This window comes from Tachysurus vachellii, chromosome 12 (assembly GCF_030014155.1).
Source record: "Tachysurus vachellii isolate PV-2020 chromosome 12, HZAU_Pvac_v1, whole genome shotgun sequence".
NCBI lineage: Eukaryota > Metazoa > Chordata > Actinopteri > Siluriformes > Bagridae > Tachysurus > Tachysurus vachellii.
The window spans coordinates 11,596,717-11,619,593 of record NC_083471.1 but is presented as its reverse complement, the minus strand read 5'-3'; the positions used below and the strand labels follow the sequence as shown (position 1 = coordinate 11,619,593).

Here is a 22,877-nt window from a genome sequence, read left to right as displayed (position 1 = left end):
AGGGTAGACATAAGTACGGCTCTGTTGTTTTTTAGAGACATGACCTTGGCTTTGGTAAAACAATTCTTTATAACAAAGGGAAAACGCTTTCATATTTAAAGGGGAAAACAGTAGTAGGCATGTCAGCAGATGGAGACAATGAATCCCTTTCAATGTGCATGTCAGAAATAACGTTTTAGCACCAGTAGTCATTTTACACACACATAACCACCATCGTCTTCATAAACAGCTGTGCACACTAGCAGAGAATGTAAGATGATTAAATAATGGTAGCGTTAAATTGGAGGTAGAGTTTTATTCATCCAGTATTTTTACTTTAAAAAAAAACAAAAACATTATATATATAACCACAATATACTGAACACACTTAAAGTTCACATACATTTACTAGTTTTAAACGTGGCTCAGACTGATTGACAGTTTAACGCTTTTTGAGTATACTGGGGTTAGGGTTAGGGTTAGACATTAACCCTAACCCTAGGGTTAATGTATATAAATATATATATTAAATACATCAAACAAATCAAATTAAAATATTAAAATTAGACAAGTGTTCAAGTCTAATTATAAATGAGTGTACTTTGTTGTGAGTCTATTTAAAATGCAAATGGTATCATTTTCTTCATGTATACTTAAAGGCTTAAGCATATCAAAGGTGTAATTATTTTTTTAGTAAACGTATGAATACTAGTACTTAACTTTAAATCTCTTCAAGCATATTTAAAAACACTAGCGCATTAAGCCTAGTATACTGTACATTATATAATATACATCAGAATAAAGTACAAACAAACAAATAATATTACACCTACAGTATCTTTACTTTATCTTTAATATTACAAAAAATATTTTATTATATTTTTTCATGTAACAAAACTGAAGAAGTGACACTTTGCTACAATGTAAATTAATGAGTGTACAGCTTGTATAACAGTGTAAATTTGCTGTCCCCTCAAAATAACTCAACATACAGCCATTAATGTCTAAACCGCTGGCCACAAAAGTGAGTACACCCCTAAGTGAAAATGTCAAAATTGGGCCCAAAGTCAAAAGTGTGGCCACCATTAATTTTCAGCACTGCCTTAACCCTCTTGGGCATGGAGTTCAGCAGAGCATCACAGGTTGCCACTGGTGTCCTCTTCCACTTCTCCATGATGACATCACAGAGCTGGTGGATGTTAGAGACCATGCGCTCATACACATTCTGTTTAGGATGCCCCACAGATGTTCAATAGGGTTTAGGTCTGGAGACATGCTTGGCCAGTCCGTCACCTTTACCCTCAGCTTCTTTAGCAAGGCAGTGGTCGTCTTGGAGGTGCGTTTGGGGTTGTTATCAAGTTTGAATACTGCCCTGGGACTCAGTCTCTGAAGGGAGAGGATCATGCTCTGCTTCAGTATGTCACAGTAAATGTTGGCATTCGTGGTTCCCTCAATGAACTGTAGCTCCCCAGTGCCAGTACTCATGCAGCCCCAGACCATGACACTCCCACCACCATGTTTGACTGTGCAAGACACACTTGTCTTTGTACTCAAATCAAATTCAAATTCGTCACATAGAAAGAGATGCAGTGAAATGCTTTAAGTTTTCGCATATCCCAAGTTTTTATGAGCCTGGGGCCAGAGCGCAGGTTCAGCCATAGTATGGCGCCCCTGGAGCAGGTGAGGTTAAAGGCCTTGCTCAAGAACCCAACGTGGATGTCTCAACAGCTTGTGGGCTTGAACCCCGACCTTCTGATCAGTAATCTGAAGCCTTAAACACTGAACCATCACGTCCTCCTCACCTGGTTGTCGCCACACACGCTTGACACCATCTGAACCAAATAGGTTTATCTTGGTCTTATCAGACCTCAGGACATGGTTCCAGTAATCCATGTCCTTTGTCTGCTTGTCTTCAGCAAACTGTTTGTAGGCTTTCTTGTGCATCATCTTATTCAGAATTCATACGTTTATTTCCCAAACACAACCTCTGGATATGATGCTTAACACACAACTTTTTTGGTCGACCATGGCGAGCCCTGTTCTGAGTGGAAATTGTCCTGTTAAACTGCTGTATGGTCTTGGCCACAGTGCTGCAACTCAGTTTCAGGATCTTAGCATCTTCTTATAGCCTACGCCATCTTTATGTATAGCAACAATTCTTTTTTCAGATCCTCCGAGAGTTCTTTGCCATGAGGTTCCATGTTGAACTTTCAGTGACCAGTATGAGTGAGTGAGACCGATAACACCATATTTAACACACCTGCTCCCCATTCACACCTGAGACCTTGTAACGCTAATGAGTCACATGACACCAGGGAGAGAAAATGGCTAATTGGGCCCAATTTGGACGTTTTCACTTAGGAGTGTACTTACTTTTATGGCCAGCGGTTTAGACATGGCTGTGTGTTGAGTTATTTTGAGGGGACAGCAAATTTACACTGTTATAAAAGCTGTACACTCACTACTTTGTAGCAAAGTGTCATTTCTTCAGTGTTGTTAAATGAAAAGATATAATAATATTTACAACAATGTGAGGGGTGTACTCACTTCTGTGAGATACTGTATGCTAGTTTATGTTTATTTCATTATACTTAGAAAGGCTAGTGCACTGATCAGAAAATAGTGTACTTACTGTATCTTCAAGTAGTCGATTGATATTTCAGAGTTCTCCAGTACACACTGATATGATATCACATCAAAAGTCTAGTGTATGACACTTCAGACGTGATAAGCTAGCATATTAAAAGTAAACTACTGCATTGTCCTTGAGTATAATTACAAGTGCTAGTACGTTAAACATAAGATCATGCAGTTAGCTCCATGTATAATATATACATTAGTATGCTTGCAGTAACCGTTGATAAACCTTCTTTCTGCTCCATCCGCAGGAAGTTATGTCGGCAGATGACGATTCAACTTCCTGCTACTGCCTCTTGGACTCTGGTAGGTGCCACCTGCTGCTAAGCGAGCCGGGCTCGTACGCCCTCGTAGGTGAACCACTGAGTGACAGCGCCACCAAGAGGCTGAAGGTAGCCGTGTTCGGCAGCTCACACTCCTCTATGAGCTACAGTCTACGAGTGTACTGCGTCGACGACACGCCTCACGCTTTTCAGGTCAGTGCCACGAGTGTGTGTTTGAGTATCATAATGGCCACAAATTGCACACAGTGCTGTACATAAGTTTTGTGATGAGGTGTAGGTGTACAGGAATACCATAATGAGGGAATCTCAAATGATTATAGATAAATTCTTCAAACCTTTAGCAAACAAGCAGATTTAATATAAAAATATTCTAGCAGCTTCCACAGTGTTGAATAATTCAAACTGCATTGCAGCTAAGGTGTTATATGGCATGAGATCATCTCTGAAAATATGAAGTGTAAGTAGAGATACAAATGATCGTGGAGTTGTTTGGTTAACACAATATGTGGGTGGACACAATGTGAATTCCTATGAAAGGAATGTTTTCAAATAATTCCACACATGTCCTCATTGAAGAAGTGAAACAGCTTGTCAAAACTGCCATTGATTTCTGGCTTCATTACTGTGAACATTGTTGATGGAATAAAAATAATAACCAATCAGCAAAGACACATTAAAATGCTTGTGGGGTGGAGCTCGGTATTCAAGTCACCATCTCCCTTCCAGCTCTAAAACATACAGCCTCACTACTGGGAAACAATTTACATCTTCCTGCAACAGCCAGATTTCTTCCGTCTCCTCTAATTAGTGCAGTGGTGATTGACTGCAGGCTAGCGTCTAGACTCTGTGTTTGTTACGGAACACCTCCTTTCATAAGAGTCAGACAGATAAAACTGATGTCCCTCCTGCAAAATGATGCTGCTTCACAAGGAGTGTGTCACATTATGGAAGAAAATGTATTTAGATTTTATGTATTTATCACACCAGGCCTCATTATCTAGCACTTAGTAAAGTTGTTTGTTACCTGTAGATTACAGTCTGTCTCCTCTCAAAGTTGGCCTATAATATCTACATGAACAAATAAATAAACACAGATGAAACTGCATAATGTTGCTGCAATATCTGTATTTTCTGTTGGAAGCAACCAACAAGTACATAATCATACCACTCTGGTTGAGTCACTCTATGAATTCTTAATCCAGTCAATGCATCACTGAGCTTTGGATGGCTGGAGTTCAGAATTTTTAACCATGTTCACAACCAAAGGACCAATCACCATTAGTAAAATCAACTTAATGTTGAGAACAAAAGTGATTGGACAGGAAGTGTTCATTCTGCTATAACAGCAGCTCTGACTGTAGCATTAGCTTCAAAGCAAATCAGGATTACATTAATGCAAGTCATTCTAATGTGATATATGATCGATGCCCCAAGTAAACAAAGCTTAATAATACAATTCATTTTTGGTTTAATTCATTTGGTTTATCTCAAACGTAGTGTACATTTCGATCTCTTCTGTGACACTTTCTTTACACATCTCTTCTGAGACAATTTCTTGTTTCAGTGCATTGCACAATGCTAACCTGTAGGTATGCATTATCCTGTATGTGCCGCCAATATGAAAAGCATTGCCAAATAATGACAAAAAAGAACAGTAATTGCAACTGTAATGATTTTTTATTTTATTAATTTATTTTTTTGTAACACTGATTTTTAACTGGACAAAATCAACAAACATACATACCATATGCTTTGCAAACCAAACCTAAAATTTGTACAGCATGAATGCATGCGCCAAGGTGCTAGACAACTTGGTTTTGGATTGTGTTACATGCTCCCACAATTCCTTCTGATGATAAACGTCATGCTTTTATGCTCTAAACCTTCCATTCTACAGTTCCCCAATGGTGCTACCACTGGATTGACATCTGCAGATTGCTGCTCATTATAATAAACTGAGGTTATTTGTAAATCAGCTTGTGATGTGATGCTGCTGGAAAAATCCATTTAAAACATGTTCACAGGCTATAAAGGGATACACACAGTCTCTGACACTGTGGCAGTCAAATGATGGTCAATTGGTGTTAAGTGGCATAAAGGGATGTACATAGTCCCAAACACTTTAGCGTTCAAATGATGCGTGATTGTTTTGTGGCATAGTCTGTTATTCCTACATCGTTAAACCATCAGCAGACACATGGCAAGACAGAGGCATGGATTTGTGTTGTTAGTGTCATGACCCTTATTATCTGCATTTGCAGGAGAAATTCTTTACGCTAGTTTGAGTCAAAACAATCTTGACTTCATTTGGGAAGATTTAATAGATCTATATTTACAACTTCTTAATTAACACTGTTTATATTTCCTTGCATAATTTAAGACAAAAAAAATCCATATGGGTCACACTTGTTCAATTCTCAGAAATTAATTACCCGCTATCCATGCCATTTACCCATCAATAAGGAAATAGAAACCTACGTTTGAGCAGTCTTTATAAGACCACAGCATTAAAAATTCAGCAATTATAGTTCAGTACATGTTCAAGTTTGAGAGATGCTGTTCTGCTCTTTTTTTTTTTTTTAAATCAGAGTATTTGTCTCCCGTCTGTTAGCTGGAACGAGTCTATCCATCTCTGACCTCTCTCATTAACACTCTGTTTTTCACCCACACGGTCCAGTGCTCGACATTTAGTGTTGTTTATTACACCGTTCTCAGTAAACCCCAGAGACAGAAGTGTGTGAAAACCCCAGAAGGGCAGCTATGTCTGAGATGCTGGAACCATCACGTCTGGCACTGGTTACCATAACCACAGGCAAATGAGCTCTCATGTACACGTCTTCTCCATGATGATGTTTGGACTCACGACATATAAACCATTCAACCTCATGACTCATCGCTTAGAGGAGCAGACTTGCTATGTTAACAAGCCAGGAAATGAAGAGGGTCACTGAGGTTCTGTGTGTGTGTGTGTGTGTGTGTGTGTGTGTGTGTGTGTAACTGAATATGAATACATTAGGACACAAATAGGATGTTCACTATTAATATTTTTTTAAAAGATTGCCTGAAAGCCTCACAGGGCGTCTTGTTGAGAATAGAGGACTGGTATCATGCACAACGCTACAAAAAAAGTCATGAGGGCAGGAGGTTTATACGCTCATGCAGGCTAATGAGCAGTAAACTTGACCTGTAACGGCAAAAAACTGAAGCTGAAAACACATCATAAAATGCAACAGCAAAAAACAAAACCAGAGCACTGAATTACTGTCATGCTTGGTTTTTAGTGGGTATGATCTGAAGTTTTTGGATTTACTGTCATGTGTTTGGTTTACCTGTTTTTTTTTTTTTGTTTTGTTGTCATGTACTTTACACCCAAAGAACTGCAGGTTACAGCCACCTGCTTTTGATTAACGTTTCTTTCTAAATCAAATAAGTCTGTTTTTGCATACCAGTCTAGTTTGGAAAGAAAATAAATGGAATAAGGTTCAGTAAAGATGATTGGTCTGTGGACTACAGTACTATCATTTAGCCTGGAAAAATAGCATCTTGGCAGTCATTTTTTAATAAGGTGATATATTGAACATTTCTTGTTAGCATTGTTTGCAGTGTGAGAGGAATGGATGGGGAATATTAATTAGAGATTACAGGTGCTCAGCTGCAGGTGGCTAATGGAGAAAAAATGAGTTGAGTCAGTGGAGATTGAAGATGTGTTCATGAGCTGCTGGTGGTTGAGTGTTTCCCATGTGAAAGAAGTTATTTGTGGCTGAGTAATCCGTTTATTTCAAATAGGCAACGGATAATGGGGCAGCAAATCCAGATATAATCCAAAATGCCATCTAGACTTTGGAGGACTAGAGCAGAGAGGGCTTACAGTAAGAGGATAATACTAGTTCTAAAGGGTTCAGAAAGTTCTGAGAGCTAGCATGGCACTGTCAGGCCCTCCAGCAAGACTCAAAACTTGTAGAAGTCACTTTATAAAAAAAACATCTGGCAGAACAGATAAATGTAAGGTTATGCCCACTACTATGGCTCCCAAGTTCCTCAACATCCACTATTCTTTCTTTCTTACTGACTGTAGTGAAGTCTTATATTTGTACATTTACTATTGCAAGAGGTAAATCCAGACCTAGAGTGCATCAAAATGGAGCCATATCTTTCAGGATCAGTCACTTAGTCTAGTGCAAAGCTGGAAATCCCACCATCATACGCTACTGATCTCTCGTACCCTACTCATTTCATCTCTACCTTAAGTGACATGTTCCAGGACTTCCTTTCATGCTGCCTTCCCTATGATATTTCTGATCCCACTCCTTTGTTGCTCTCCACCCACTTCCATCTGAGATAAGTCTTATGCTTTTGTGCTACAGCATGTAGCAATGCTGGTTTAAAACTTTAGGATCCAGAATTTAACCATGATTTTGAGTTTCTCTGTTCTCCCTATCTCTGTGTACATTTCCTCTACGATCTCTGGTTTCACAAAAACATGATTATAGGTGGATGGATGGTACATTCGTTTAACACAAGTCTAATTGCTATTGCAGGGGGACATAATAAAGTGCAGTGTGTGTTGGCGAATTTTACACTCACATTTTGAAATATCTGCTTCACGTTTTATTTGGAAAGTGTGATGTGGTTAAAAAAATAAAGGGTGACAAAGCACACTGCAAGTTTTGTTTTCTTTAAAAAGCTGATGTCACAATGCATGATTACAGGTTGTATTTTCATATTGCTGTCAACACATTGCTGTTTCTCCATCTCTCTCACACATACACACACACACCCACAAACACGCACACGTGTCAGCATCAATCAGTGTAGTGCTGCATGAGTGCTCAGACTGCTATCAGTAAGCAGGGTGAGATTGCAAATGCTTAGAATAGATGCTGTTACCACACAAACACACACACACACACACACACACACACACACACACAGAAAGCCAGTGAGACACAAAGCAGTTATGACAGATGAACAGTGCTACCCCTGAAAGCAAGGCAAGCCGTTAACCAATTTAAATTCAATTTACTTTTCTAAGGTTCACGCTGATTCTGTTTTTTTTTTTGTTTTTTTTTTTTGTATGCATCTGTTTGTTTGTGTGTCTACTGGTTTGTGTTTTGCTCTGTTTTTGCATCGCCGTCGCCATTTGTCATCGGAGACGGGAAAAGTGAAGATTCTCTGAGGATTCCTACTCTTTCTAAAAGTGGATATGCTGATGTCAGGTTTTTTTCTTTCCACTGAACCTTCAACCATAAAATTTGTGACACACTACAGTAATGTTATTTCTGTTTATTTTTTAAAGCACTTTTACATGTGTTTTAATGATGGATACAGCAATGTAGATTTAATTGTGTTTAGTGTATTGTCTAGTCTTTATTCCTGTCCTAGGATCTGAACCTACATCCATTTTCCTTTTTTATTCTTGTAGAAATGTCATGGTGACTTTAAACAAAGTTATGGAAGCTTTATGAATATATTTGGTGGAAAGGAAGACTTCTGACATTTCTAACCAAATCTGCTTAAGGAAGAAATACATTACTGACACATTGTAAAAAATGATCATTTTACATGTAAAAGTCACTCCTGGTAGTTAAAAGGCATCATTGTGGCCTCTTCACTCTGTTCTCTGTTCATGCTAACAAAATAACTGCTGATTAATTCACTCAATTTCTTCATTGAAATGTATGTCAAACACACTTTTGTGAGTAGGATAGAACCACACATTTCTATAGAATTGTATAGAATGCCTTTGTATGCTGTAACATTACAAGAGGCTCAAACACTGTACAAGCAATCACTGTTAATGTTCACAAAGCGGCTCCATGAAGACACGGTGTGTTAAGGTTGAAGTGGAAGAACTCAAGTGTCTTGCACAGAGCTCTGACTCAACCCCACCGAATGACTTTGGGATCATCTTGAACACAGCTGAATGTTCACAAATCCCCACAGCCTACATCTAGTGTAAGGCCTTCCTAAAAGTGTGGAACTTGCAACACCAAATCTGAAATGGAATTTTCAACAAGTACACGATCAGATGCTGATATCCACAGTGACTTGCAATAATGCAGACTTATGAATGGGTTCATAATATGAAAGAGTAGAATCTGAGTTATTCAATGAGGAATTGGAGAATAAAGATTTCAAGTCATTCGTAGTCTATGGAAAAGGTTAAATCAATCTAAGTACCCTTCTCGGATAACCTTTAAAGTTTTACATAGAAACTTATTACTTATTTGTTCCTGTCATATGTCCTTTTCTAGGAGAGGAACTTCTCAGGTCAAAAGGTCTGGAGAGTCTCTTTGAGAATAAAGAATCTCTCTTAAACAAATTAGAGCAGAGCATCTCTGACATCTCATTATCATCTGTGCACACTGCCATTCTAACATCTTCACTTCTGCGGTTTCACATTAAGTCACACATCAGACTGTGATCTTTGCAAGTTTCATACCTGGTTTAATCACACAGAAAGGAGCAGACGTTCAATATAACACCAATTCAGCAGTTTTATTAAAACTTCTTTGGTTTGAGCCTTTGGGGACACCTTTAAAGGTTGTAGCAATTGGCTAAAGAACCCTTGAGAGTTGCAAAAAAAAAGTTATGCCTTGTCATAGGGAGTGGTGACTGCAGAGAGCAACAGACATGGCTTGCTCCTGGAGGAACCCAAGATGCTTCTGTTTAAAGGGAACACCAACAATCTACAGGTCTCCATCCAGGATCTCCCCCAGTTCCCTTGGAGCATCAAACCCTTTAGCACCTGTCAGGTGAGGCTCTATATTATGTTTATATCTAACAATCCACAAGTGTCTTGCAGTAGATGTTCTGCAGATATTTGTCATTGTCCTTTTATTTTGTATGAAAGAAAGTTCTACTTGGCTGTTCTACTTGAATCTCCTGAGATTCCTAAGATTGAACATGTGTGGGAAGAATGACCTTCTTGCTATCAATCAGAACATGAGATGTTATGAGATGTATCCAGAACAGCGTAGTTAGCGTTCTAGCAGTTCATAACTGGTGCTACATGTGTCAGGGGAACTGAAGGTTAGCACTTGGCCTTTGAAGGTTGCATGGGTAAATTATATTATGGGACAAAATTGTATATATTTATTCATTTTTTTTTAACATAGTTACTCCATGGATATTACTTATAACAAATAAAACACTTGAGGATGTGCTGTTATAGGAAAACAATCAGCTGATATAAAATTACCGTTACTGCTCTGAAGTTGATTATTTTCCAATAATGGTATATTCCGAATGGTTTTATAACACCTCTATTGTTTGCACAATGCGATTCAATTTTTTCAGGAAATGGCTTTGTCCTTATTTCCAGGCAACATATTAGCATTCACTACGATAGAGTGCTATGATTCCTCTCACACAAAAGAGGATATGATGATTAACAATGTTAACATCATGAAGACTTGTTAATTAGCCGATGAATCAAGTCATGTGTGTTAGGATTCCACTAGACTGGATTTTATCTTTTGCTCCATCTCCTCCAGCTTCTGTCCTTTTTACACTGATCTGAAATCAGCTCTGATGATGTGTGATGGGTTAGGCTTTGGAGAAAATGAGGGAGAAGCTGATCGAATTAGATCTAAAAGAGATTTGGAGGTTTGACCACTCTACAGTTTTCCAGTGGGAAGTGAAAAGGTTAGCCTCTAGACCAATCCCATTGTGCACCTCTCCAGTCCCTTCATGAATAACACCCTCTTCTTACAGCGGGTTAAGTCAAGGGTGCTTGATGCTCTTATGTCTCATTGCTGAAATTAATTCAACACCAAAGCTGACGTTGCTCTCCACTAGTGGGTGTGGGGCTTAACCTGTGAGCAACCTGACTGCTGGAATTAACAAGAATTTGGGTCAGAGCCTGGTTTTGTCCTGAGCGTCTCAAATACAGCTCTTTTAGCAAAGTAGCAATGCTGACTCAGAGACTTTACTCATATAACTGAACACTGTGTCTCTCTTCTCTTTATCCTTCTCCCCTATTTTCATCTCTCTATTAATCTACATCACTTTCCTTCTCTACCTGCATTTTATATCTATTTTTTCCCTTCCCCATCTCTTTAAATCTGTTTCCTATTTCTCTTGTTCTGTCTTCTTTTCTTTTACCTTTTCATTCTCTATATCCCCATGTTTCTCATCTGATCTCCCCATTGTTTTCCCACATTTCCCCCCAAATGTGTTGCAGGAGTTCTCCTTCTCGCAGGTATGGAGCAGTAACCAGCAGCCTCTGCACTGTGCCTTCTCTCTGGAGCGCTTCAACGTCGGAACCTCACAGCTATCCTGCAAGATCAGCGCGCGCCAGGTCAAAGGTCATGAGCAGATCCTGCAGGTCTACACCTGTGTGGAGGAGGTCAGTTCATTCACATCATATGATCATTATGAGTCTTGCGTATCTTGAGTTCATCAGAACTCACTGCATAATGTTTTCCTTTTAATAATTTTCCAGAAAGAAAAGGAGACGCTCCCATTTTTTATGCAGACCGACTGCACAGTCACCTCCCAGACGGGCGCTAAAGCCTTTAAAATCCCTCTATCCATTCGGCAGCGCATCTGCGCCACCTTTGACACTGCCAACACCAAGGGCAAGGACTGGCAGCTCCTGGCTCAGAAACTCAACATTCAGAGGTAAAAGCCTTGCACAAACATGATGAGCTTAACCTGCTCAGAGTGACAGTTACTGTAGATTTTTTTCTTTTTAAAAAAAAAAACCCACTACATATCTTCACTTTGCCTTCACTTCTTCCACTTAACGCTGACGCATGCTTTGCTGTCCTATAATACGACACAAAGCTCTTTAAATAATCATGCTGTAATGACATATATAATATACATTATGCATGTTCTGCGATATTTAATAACTTATGCATGCTAAGCATGTCATATCACAAGAAGGGAAGCATCTGATGTTTTAGGCACCGCCATTGTTCAGCTTTATTAAGGAATGCTATTATTTCATGACTGCAGAAGGCTTTTCAGATAATTTACAACACAGAGCAAATAACTGCTTATTGTTTGGGGTTTACACAAACAAACATGTTGAAACACTGCCATCAAGTGGCTGTGAATATAAGATTAATGCAAGTTCTTAAACTGACTGTAAATACATGTAATTTTAAATAAGACAATGTTTAATTAGTTTATTTGGAAATAAATTTAAAGCAGTGTGCTTGTCATTTGTTATATAAACCTTTGTGCTGGTATCCCTCTTAGTCTCTCTTATGAGTACAAATAACTGACTCAGCTGAGAAAAGCTCATGAGAAGAAGGGCACATGAGGGTTGGAGCCAGAAATGACAACATTTTACACAACTCTGTATACAATATACAATAGTATTATATCAGTGTTGCTTGTTTCTTGATTTCTTGAGTCATTTCAGCTGTAATTTAAATGAACAATTTCTTGTTTCTACACAAAAAAACACTTGCTGTAGTTATTCTTAATCATACAACATCACAATATAACATCTAGTTGTTGGTGTCACATTTATCACATTAATCACACTGTTGTGATTGTATTCTCTTCCTCAGGAACCTTTCATATTTTGCACAGCAGCACAGCCCATCTGGGGTCATCCTCAGCCTGTGGGAGGCTCAGCACCAGGCCTCTGGAGACCTGGACTCGCTGGCCAGTGCCCTCGAGGAAATCAGCAAGATCCATTCGAAAAGTTCGGCCCAGAGCCCGAGCGAGCCGCAGCCAGACTACAATCAGTGAGAGAAAGATGCAAACACGATCCGTCTCTGTAAACTCATGATGTGAGTGCTTATGTCTGGCTCCAGAGAAAGATAGAGAGAGACATGAACACAAGGAGTGTGTAACGATGGAGTGAAATGACGCACTGCTTTAAAACAGAAGAGGAGGGCACTTGAAAGTTCTGACTTAGCTGTCCTCTCATTATGAGGGACAGCTCGGGTCATAAACCTTCTTAACCATTTCCTTTTTTCTTTTAAGCTTTGCCACTGGTTCACAGGCAGCATGGACCTTTAACGCTTCAGTGTGCTACTACTTACTTATCTCGTGGTTCAGTTGCACTATAAAGCATTGTAGAGGTCAAGTGTGTGGCGCGTTTCAAAAGAAGCGATGTGGTTTCCTCTTTGTCAGCAAGGATCTGTTTTTCCCGCACACGGTGTACTGCAACGTTTCGTGTTGCCAGTAGGGAGCCATTGTAAAAGCAGCGACCGGGACGCAAGATGAATAAAATATGTGCTTTTCTGTTTAATGTTGTTTTTAAGATGTGTAAGTGGAGGGGTGGGTGTTTGGGGATTGTAAGCATGGATCTCGGGTTGAACATCAACACAACAGCTCCAATGTGTTTCTCTTAGATAACAAAAGCAGTTACTGCGGTCGTCTCTGCATGGAGGACGTTGCTCTGCCGAGACAGCTACAGTCAGATAATTTACACATGCCCCAAAACATCTTCAAAAAAAGAAAAAAAAAAGCTTTAATCTGACAGACGCCTCATTTCCTGCAACCAGTACAACAGTGGAATATGTTAAATTGGACGTCGGTTTAGAGAGGAAACTGAGGCTAACAGTTGCTTTTAGAACGGGATTATCATTTTGTTTAACATCTACCATGTTGCTGTTGTTTCTTTTAATCTGACATGTTTTCATAGAGTTTCATGTATAAAGCAAATTATGTACATTTTGCTCTTTTTTTTGGGTGACAGAAACAGAGTGGACAGAATGTACGATTAATATCCGTCAGTTTCTGTTCATCTCCATGGTGACAATATACTAAAGATGACAACACAGAATGAAGAGAAGAATTACATAACAGTGCAGGAAACTGCCTTTTTAATGCCATAGTGTCCCATCAAATGTGAAATTGATTTTTTTTTTTTTAAACAAAATTATTCTGGTCTGCTCCTCAGCTCAGCTCTCCTCTTTCTGCTACTGATGAAATTCCAGCCACATGACAATAAATATATGCATAAATGCTGGATTTTTCCTCGCTTGATTTTTTTTCCACAAAATTTTAATGTATTAACAAACAGTTTATCCAATAAAGTCAAATGGAAAGATTGTTTAGTTTTATTTACTAACCCGATACTAAACATAACACATCATTTATGCCATGAAAACACACACACACACACACACCATTTCCTAGGATCCTTAGCCAAATAAACCACAAAGCCAGATGCATCATCAAATCTGTTCCTCAAACTTCTACACAACCACCAGTTCATCCATCCACTTAGCACTTTCCTAATAAATAAGCCAGACTTGGTTAAAGTTCTGTCGAATTCTTTAATCCAGTCAACAGGTTTAGATTCATTTTCTATAACCACATATCTAAAAATTATGAATCTGATATTTTTGTAAGCTTTATCAGTGTTCCAATGCTGTACTGCTACACCACCACATCTCAATGTCTTTAATCTTTACTTAAAAACATGATGCAAACAAATAAACAAAAAAAAGGTGGGATTGATGCATTCATAATTTTTAGAACTCTGCCTCATGGCTTGTACACCATATATAGTGCAGTAACCTCCTGTAGAGTCAAACGGTGTTTAAATGAATACAGGAAGTGAAAGAGCTTTGGAATTGACTCAGGTTTCAAGGGTTAATATAACCAATATGGACCGAGCGCACAGCCATCTGTTACTGCCAGCTTCCTTTTGAATCAATTGAAAATAAAAAAAAAGCGCAGTCTCCCAAGAAACCTTTAAGGAAGAAGAAAAAAAATACTCTTTTCTGCTCTGACCAAACTTGGCCACAGTAGAGGAGAACGTAGCAGTGAGATGGATGTAACCAGAAAAAGAGCAGAGTGGAAAAGGTTGTAAGAACGGAGATGGATAGGGCAGTGCGACACCATGCCTGTCTCTTCCAAATCATCGCCTTCATTAATCTGCTCCCTCCATGGGGCTCATTCCTGCCATTTTTTAATAGCGCTCGCTCAGCATAAGACACGTCCTGGTGGTCATTAACAGTGAAAGATGTTATCCAGTTAGCATGAAAGTCTCAAGATGTCTATTAACATTCACTTTTTGAATTATGGACTTCAAGAATCCTGTCTCCATTCAAAAAGGAAGAATGACTGAAAATTTAAAACATTCAAAAACAATGCAAAATTAAATCCTAGCAGGATCCTCACCATAACCCAAAACAAATAAAGTGTAGGATGATGGACCAGAAAATATCCCTAGAAGTTGAAAATTCAGAATACTATGGAAAAAATCACCACTCGAAGATTTTAATCTAAGAGCTTGATATCTGGTTCTTATTCAAGTCACTCGTGCACATTCCTGAGTGACAAATTTGATTATAATGCTGATTAGTGAGAGCATATCTAACTTACTTGTGTGACTAAGAACACAAATATTCAATAATGGGTCATTCTGAAGAAATTCTCATAGTGAAACGAAATGTGTAATTCACTTCTAATTCTGATGTGATGACATATTATAGTGACTCTATACAGTTCGTTGAAATACTAATGCTAACTTTTCACTATATCATAATCCACACTTACTCAGTTGATCTTTTATTTCCATCAATCAAATCATTCGCATTTTTGTACTGTGTTAATTAATAAACCATCCAAAATTTGTGTTTTGTAATGAGGCCAGATTGCCCTATATATAGCCAGAAAACTATACATACATACATACATACATACATACATTATATATATATATATATATATATATATATATATATATATATATATATATATATATATATATACATACATTATATATATATATATATATATATATATATATATATATATATATATATATATATATATATATATATATATATATATATGTATGTATGTATAGTTTTCTGGCTATATATAGGGCAATTTTATGAAAACCTTTATGTAGAAAAACTTAACCGAATAAGGAGCCTGCATCATCTGTTCTACTATTGCTTCGGTACTGCAATTCGGGACTGGGGTGATGGAGGTGGATTTGCACGTTGGCACAGTCACTAGGGCAAGGGACAGGTTGAAGTTGTCTGTAAAAACCCCTGCAAGCTGTTCTGCACATGCTCTAAGCACATACCAAGAATGGCATCTGGTCCAGCAGCCTTGCGTGAGTTGATCCTGCCCAGTGAGCATAGACGTCGGAGGAGGTGAGTGTGAGGGGCCTTCACCTTCAGCTTCAGTTGTCATCTTGGCATTGTGTTTGTGGTTGTTATCATGTTGGAAAACTGGCGTTCCTTCAGTTTCTGAAAGGAGGGTATCATGTTCTGCTTCAGAATGTCACAGTACATGTTGGAATCCATGTTTCCCGCAATAAGGCGCAGCTTCCCCAGTATCAGCAGCAATCATGCAGCCCCAGACCATGATGCTACCATCACCATGCTTGATTTTAGGCAAGACACAATTTTCTTGGTACTCCTCACCAGTAATTCAGTCTCTTGGACAGGGTATTTCCAGCAAACTGTTTGCGGGCATTCTTGTTAGCCAGCTTCAGAAGAGGCTTTCTTCTAAGACGATGGCCATGAAAACTGACTTTTTTACAGTGTGGTGTATGGCCTGAGCAAAGCTTCTAAACCCCTAAAGCAATGCTGGCAGCACTTATACGTCTGTTTTTGAAGCCAGCTTCTGCACCTGCACAGCTTGATGAATCAACTTCTACAATAGACCCTTGCGATGCCTGTTCCAAGTGGAACACAACATGGAGACCCTCTGTATGACCCTGGCCACTGTGCTATAACTCAGTTTCAGGATGTTAGCGATCTTCTAATAGCATAGGCCATCTTTGTGGAGAGTGACAATTCAAATTCAATTCAAAAACTCAAATATTTTGCCAAATTCTTTGCCATGATACGCCATGTTCAACGTGCAGTGGTTATTATGAGAGAATTGTATCAATGCACCAAATTTGAACTGCTATAATACAAGATATACAAATTTGTATGGTCCTGTCAAACATGAACATGATGAATAGGACATGTGGCTTTGCGTAGTTAAACAACATACTGCTATTATCACTTAAGGAGTACTTACTTTTCTTGCCAGCTATTTTCACTTTCATTATTCTATTATAATGCCTGCATGTTAAGTTATTTTCAGAAGACAGAGAAAAAAAGAAAATTACGGAAAAAGAGAAAACTACACAGATTTACAGTATTTACAGAAGCCATTGTAGCTAAAGAAGCCATCCTTCAAAACTCACACACTATGTTTGGCGCGATTAGCAGAAGTTGTGTAATTGTCATTTTTGGTTAGATTTCGTTGTTGGGATTGAATGTTTATGCATTTTTCCGATCTTTTTACTTCTTAACTTAAAAGGGCTTACAGATTGTTTTGTAGTGTGAAAGACAAGTGAAAGAATATTTTTAGTTTTTATTTTCTTTGCTATCGACTAGCTCTGAGGCTAACAATATATCTCCTCACAAAAGCCTGTTTTTTTACTCATTCATCTCTGCTGCACATCTCGACACTTCCCAGGGTTTTTTACACCATGTATGAGTAAAAAAAAGGCTCCACTGGTGCCACTTTTCACTGAAGAGATTCGTGGTGAAGTTGATCTAAACCGAATAACAGTGTTTTATACTCATTCACCAGTAGGTGGCACAAAAGCTTTCTATTAATTATTTTATCTTTTTTTTTTTTAACTTATAAACAGTTAAAGTTACAGTTATCATTTTTAATAGGAACAGTAAAAGAAGTGTTTAAAACCAAGCCCAAAAAGTATTTAATGACTCTTTACACTCACCAGTCACTTTATTAGGAACGTTATTCAAATCAGCCAAACATGGCAGCAGTGAAATGCATAATTCTTATAAAGATAAAGATCAAGAGCTGTTGACAGGAGTGGAACCTGTTGGTTTTTCCTGTTGTTGTATATCATCCTTCTCAATGTTTGTGCATATGTTTTGTGCATGCGGAGATGCTTTTCTGCTCCCCATGGTTGTAAAGAATAAACAAGTTACTATACCATTTATAGCCAATTACATGATTCTGTGTAAACAATATAGACTGTTCTAGTTGAAAATTTCAGGAGATCATCAATTTCTGAAATACTCAGACCAGTCTATCTGGTACCAACATGTATGCCATGATCAAAGTCTCAGAGATCAGATGTTTTCTTCATCGTGCTTCTGCCTCATGATTTGCTGATTAGATAACTGCATAAATGTATAGGTGTTCCTATTAAAGTGGACACTGGTGAGTGTATATTGATCAGCAGGGAGATGAAGATAAGATATAACTGGGCCTGTAAAATAAATAGGCAACACTGCTATAAAATGTAAAGATATGGCATGGGTCAATGGGACAGCCGTCAGGACACAGCCCGCTCTCATTCTCTCACTAATGACTTCATGCGCCATAAACCTTCCTGTCCCAAGAGCCACTCTCATTATCACACACACCGACAGAGCACATAAAAATGTGTGATGAACGGGAGGCTTCAGGCGGCGATACTTCAACCGAGTGTTACTGCAGAAGTGTCCGAAAGTCAGACTGTATCCCAAAGTATTGTTAGATTTCATTGATTCATGAATCACTGAGGATGAGTTTTACTCTGTCACTGACATTTTAATTGTAGAGAAGTGATAGGTTAGTGGTTAAGTATTACGCAACTGATCAGAAGTTCAAGAGTTCAAATGTTAAATCTAAACTGCTCACTTGTTTCCTGTGGTCAGATTTGTATATATAAATAATAATTAACAGTCCAGAGTTTCTACTTAAATTGATTGCTTTCTTTTTTATCGTTTTTTGCTTTGTAATTGAAGCTGCTAATCCTTATTGTTTATTTATCTTTATTTGCACTTGCACTTCCTAAGTTGGTTTAAACAACTTCAAGTCTTTTGTTGTTGTTGTTGTTGTTGTTGCCGACAAGTCCAGATTTTTAGTCCAAGTCCAAGATTGTTGATAGCTGTGAAATTTAGAGCCAAGCTATTTTTTTTTTTAATGGTTCAGGTCTTGTTACGTAGCTGGGCATACAAACTACTATGAGTGCTTATATGGGCTTCAACACTCACCTGCAACTAAAAAAAAGTACATCACCTGATTTGTTGTTCTGAATGAGTAACATCATGTGGGAGTGACAGGTTAATTGGATGTTGTTTTAGGAATAATCAAGGTCATGCCTGAGCTTAAACACTGCGTGGGAACAAGAATTGCATCAGCCATGTATGTAGGTGTGTGGATGATGCTTACGCAACTGTCCTCACTTTGCCATAAAAGGAAACATTTTCCTGCAGACATATTTACCAACATTAACTTGTTCATAATATCCAGGGCAGATTTAATAAGAATAATAGAGTTGCTGCTAAAGTTAAAGTGTCATATCCTTTAGCTGAAAAATAATACTTAATGGATTCAGAAATAAATGAATAAATAAATGTAATTTCCTCTAGAAGCCTTCATTAACATGGTTTTAAGACAGCAAACAATTACATTTTAGTCTACTGTCTCCAAAATTTGACTTGTAGAGAGCACTTACAGTATGTTCACTCAAACACTTTAGTTCCGTAAACACTCTGCTAGAGAAGTGAGATTAAATGAAGACTTGTATCATTAACCAAACTCACATTTTAAGCATTTACTATATCAAATAAAGTAAAGATCAAGGGGAAACGGAAAAAAAACCATGTCATTTTCTTTTTGTGTGCCAACATTTTAGATGCAAAGTTCAAATGTTTTCTTATCTCACACATGCGTAACATTATCAGAGGAGACAGAGAGAAAGCAAGAGAGACGGAGAGACACACACGAGACTATAAGCTAAGAAAGTTTATGATACATAGTAATTGCAGCCTGACCACAAGAACATGGCTCTTTGTCAGATTAGTCATTTTAGATTTTTAAAGCAATGTGCCCCGGATTCAGGAGCTCTCAAACAATTCATATAAAGTTATTATTAATGAAAAAAAGAGCATTATTGCATTATGGTTAACACAAATTACAACACAACAACATTTTGCAGATTTGAAAAAATGTATTAAAAAATGCTCAAAAGATTTTTGTTGTTTGTCACCTAACAAACAACAAAGCAACTTTTTTTGGTCGCTTTGTTAATAAATAGGCAGATGATAATGGTATATTGTAGATTATTGTAGAAAAAGATAAGAGTCCCTGGGACACACATTTTTCTCAAAAAACGCACCACTATGCACACAAAAGTTCAACATTAGTCATGTTTTGATGTATAAAGCCAAACTTCCTTCCTTTGTGGTATCAAGTAAAGTCAAGTCAAGAAGCTTTTATTGTCATTTCAACCATATATAGCTGTTGAAGAACACAGTGAAATGAGACAACGTTTCTCGAGGACCATGTGCTACATAAAACAAAGACAGAGATATGGACTTATTAAGTTAGTCCTAGATACATAAAGTGCAACCTGGTGCAAACTGTTCAGGAAAAAGACAAACAAGACAGACATGGCAGTGCAGGACAAAAATTACAAGACAATACAAAAATACAGTAGCTATCTAGCATTACATATAACATTTCCTGAATGAGTCAAAACAGAAGTTGCAAATGAAACAATAATAATGTATGTTGTTGTCTGATGATTTTTTCGTACATATTTGATTAGCTATTAGTTATTATCATATTAGGCATGTTCACAAACAGTACACAGAGAAACTCCACCTCATGGTTACTGAGAACTTTATACCTTTCAAGACACATTTTAAGAATTAGTTCACTATGTTTTAGATTTATTTAGCCAATTTGCAAATCAATTTCCTCACAAATGTGAAGTCAGAAAATGGAATGATATCATTTTCTACCTGTATCTAATGATGAGTGAGGTTTCTTCAAAACACCATATTGTACAATCAGTGTTACAGCATTAACAAGCAAGTATCACTTGCTGAACTCTCAGGTTAAACAGACTTATAGATAAGATGTTTTCTGTGACATAAGTGTTATAAAAAAGAGCTGTTGGCTGTAATTTATAAGCAATAGTTAATATTTGAAACAAACAAAACAAAATCAAAGTGTGAAAGACTTCCTTCCCTGGTTTAAATATGAATCGTTCCCTGGTATCAAATGAATCATGGCACCTTTGCTAAACCTCTATTAACTTTACAGAACAGTGGGTGTCACATGCTCTTCTGGTCACAATAACAGAGCGGATGTTGTGCAAGAATAAGTGTGTACTACCAAGAGATGCTTTCATTTATCATGTTTAATCTATGACTAATCAGTCTGTGCAAGGAGTGTCATGAATGGCATATCGCCATTTTTAAAAAAATAACCTTAAATCACTCACTCACTCACCCACTCATTCACTCATTTTCTACCGCTTATCCGAACTACCTCGGGTCACGGGGAGCCTGTGCCTATCTCAGGCGTCATCGGGCATCAAGGCAGGATACACCCTGGAGTGCCAACCCATCGCAGGGCACACACACACACACACACACTCTCATTCACTCACGCAATCACACACTATGGACAATTTTCCAGAGATGCCAATCAACCTACCATGCATGTCTTTGGACCGGGGGAGGAAACCGGAGTACCTGGAGGAAACCCCCGAGGAACGGGGAGAACATGCAAACTCCACACACACAAGGTGGAGGTGGGAATCGAACCCCGACCCTGGAGGTGTGAGGCGAACGTGCTAACCACCAAGCCACCGTACCCCCCAACCTTAAATCAAACAAATGTTAATTTCATCAAATAGCCGCAAGCCCCGAGACTCATTTACAGCATTTGGCTTATCCAGAGCGACTAAAATTTTACACATCTCAGTAATTGGGGGTTAAGGGCTTTGCTCAGGGGCCCAGCAGTGGCAGCTTAGTGGACCTGAGAATTCAGCCAACTTAACCACTAGTCTTCCACATCCCCAGACTCAACTGAATAAATGTTTGAAATAAGAGGAAATGAAAGTGCAGCACTACTCCCTTTAACATGCACTTGAACATGCTCGGACATGAACAGAAAATTACTGTTAACAAATAAGGGAAAGTAATAGCTAGCAATAAAAGTTAAGTCTGTATGAAAAAAAAAATACTAACATTATTGGCTGTTATAAATTTACACCTCTGGATTAATTTATTTATTTGACTAGCTGATTATTTTATCTATATGATTCTATGCACTTTGTGATGTATTATATGCCCAAATTGAAACATTCTTTTTTTAACGTTCAACCCTTGTAAGAAACACATAGGTCTGAATTGTAGCATATGACCGTGAAATTCCCCATAGATTAGTCAATGACTCACTAAACTGGATTGGCTCCTCCTGGCTTTCCTGTGAACTGACAGCAGATTAGGTTGTATCTTGAACGTTTTTTTGGAGATATAGTGCCCTTGGTGTAGTGTAGAAGCCATGCTGTATCTAGTGTCCTTAATACAGTGCAGAGTAGTGAGCTATACTGTATAGCTTAATCCAAAATGTCTCACTTTTAAAAATTTATTGGAAAATAATTGCTGGTATAAGAGGTTATTTTGTACCCTAGGTAGGGAGCAGGGAGGGGTTTGGCATTCAGCCTTGCCCTACACTTGTTACCATGCATCGAGGTTATCAGTTAGGCTCAGGAGGCTAGGCGTTGCTCTGATAGTGACTCTCTCTGTGTCTCTCTGTGTGTCCGTGTGTGTGTGTGTGTGTGACTGTTTGCTGAGTGTGTTTATGAGAGGCTTCCTAAAAAGGGGAGGTCCTGTTCAATAGCCAGGCAATGTGATTTTCTAAACTAGCAGTCCCAGAACAGCTCTAATCCACAGAAAGTTTTGGTATTCCCCATGTACTGAAAAAAGTTGTCTCACTGTGAACAGTACAGGGAGTCATTCTTACTACCTGTGATATTTCCAACCATAACAATTATATTCTAGATTAACAAAGTTCTTCACATTCATTATCACTTAATGTATCATTGATGTAAATATGATTATTCACAACTCTGTTTCATATTCATATTTAAAGTTTTCTTAGTCTTATTGTGTGTGTGTGTGTGTGTGTGTGTGTGTGTGTGTGTGTGTGTGTGCGTGTGTGTGTTTCTGAGGGGCATCCTAAAAATGAAAAAGTCATGTTCTATAGCAAGGCAATGTGGTTTTG

General features: G+C 38.2%; 1 protein-coding gene and 1 long non-coding RNA gene across 4 annotated transcripts in view; one reads left to right on the top strand and one right to left on the bottom strand.

Moving 5' to 3' along the window:
- The window catches only part of unc5db (unc-5 netrin receptor Db), a 148,042-nt gene extending 135,128 nt beyond the window's left edge, over window positions 1-12,914 (top strand). For all 3 annotated transcript variants that reach the window (XM_060883858.1, XM_060883857.1, XM_060883859.1), the window contains 5 exons: window positions 2,868-3,092; window positions 9,506-9,655; window positions 11,086-11,250; window positions 11,347-11,525; window positions 12,428-12,914. In XM_060883858.1, coding sequence (XP_060739841.1) covers window positions 2,868-3,092; window positions 9,506-9,655; window positions 11,086-11,250; window positions 11,347-11,525; window positions 12,428-12,611 — 903 coding nt within the window. In that variant the 3' untranslated portion in view covers window positions 12,612-12,914. The remainder of the gene's footprint in view (window positions 1-2,867; window positions 3,093-9,505; window positions 9,656-11,085; window positions 11,251-11,346; window positions 11,526-12,427) is intronic.
- LOC132855115 (uncharacterized) lies at window positions 11,802-13,030 on the bottom strand. Its single transcript, XR_009649289.1, has 2 exons — window positions 12,908-13,030; window positions 11,802-12,598 (listed from the first exon to the last, which is right to left on the bottom strand). It is a non-coding gene; the product is annotated as an uncharacterized LOC132855115 (long non-coding RNA).
- Between the last annotated feature and the right edge of the window lie 9,847 nt (window positions 13,031-22,877).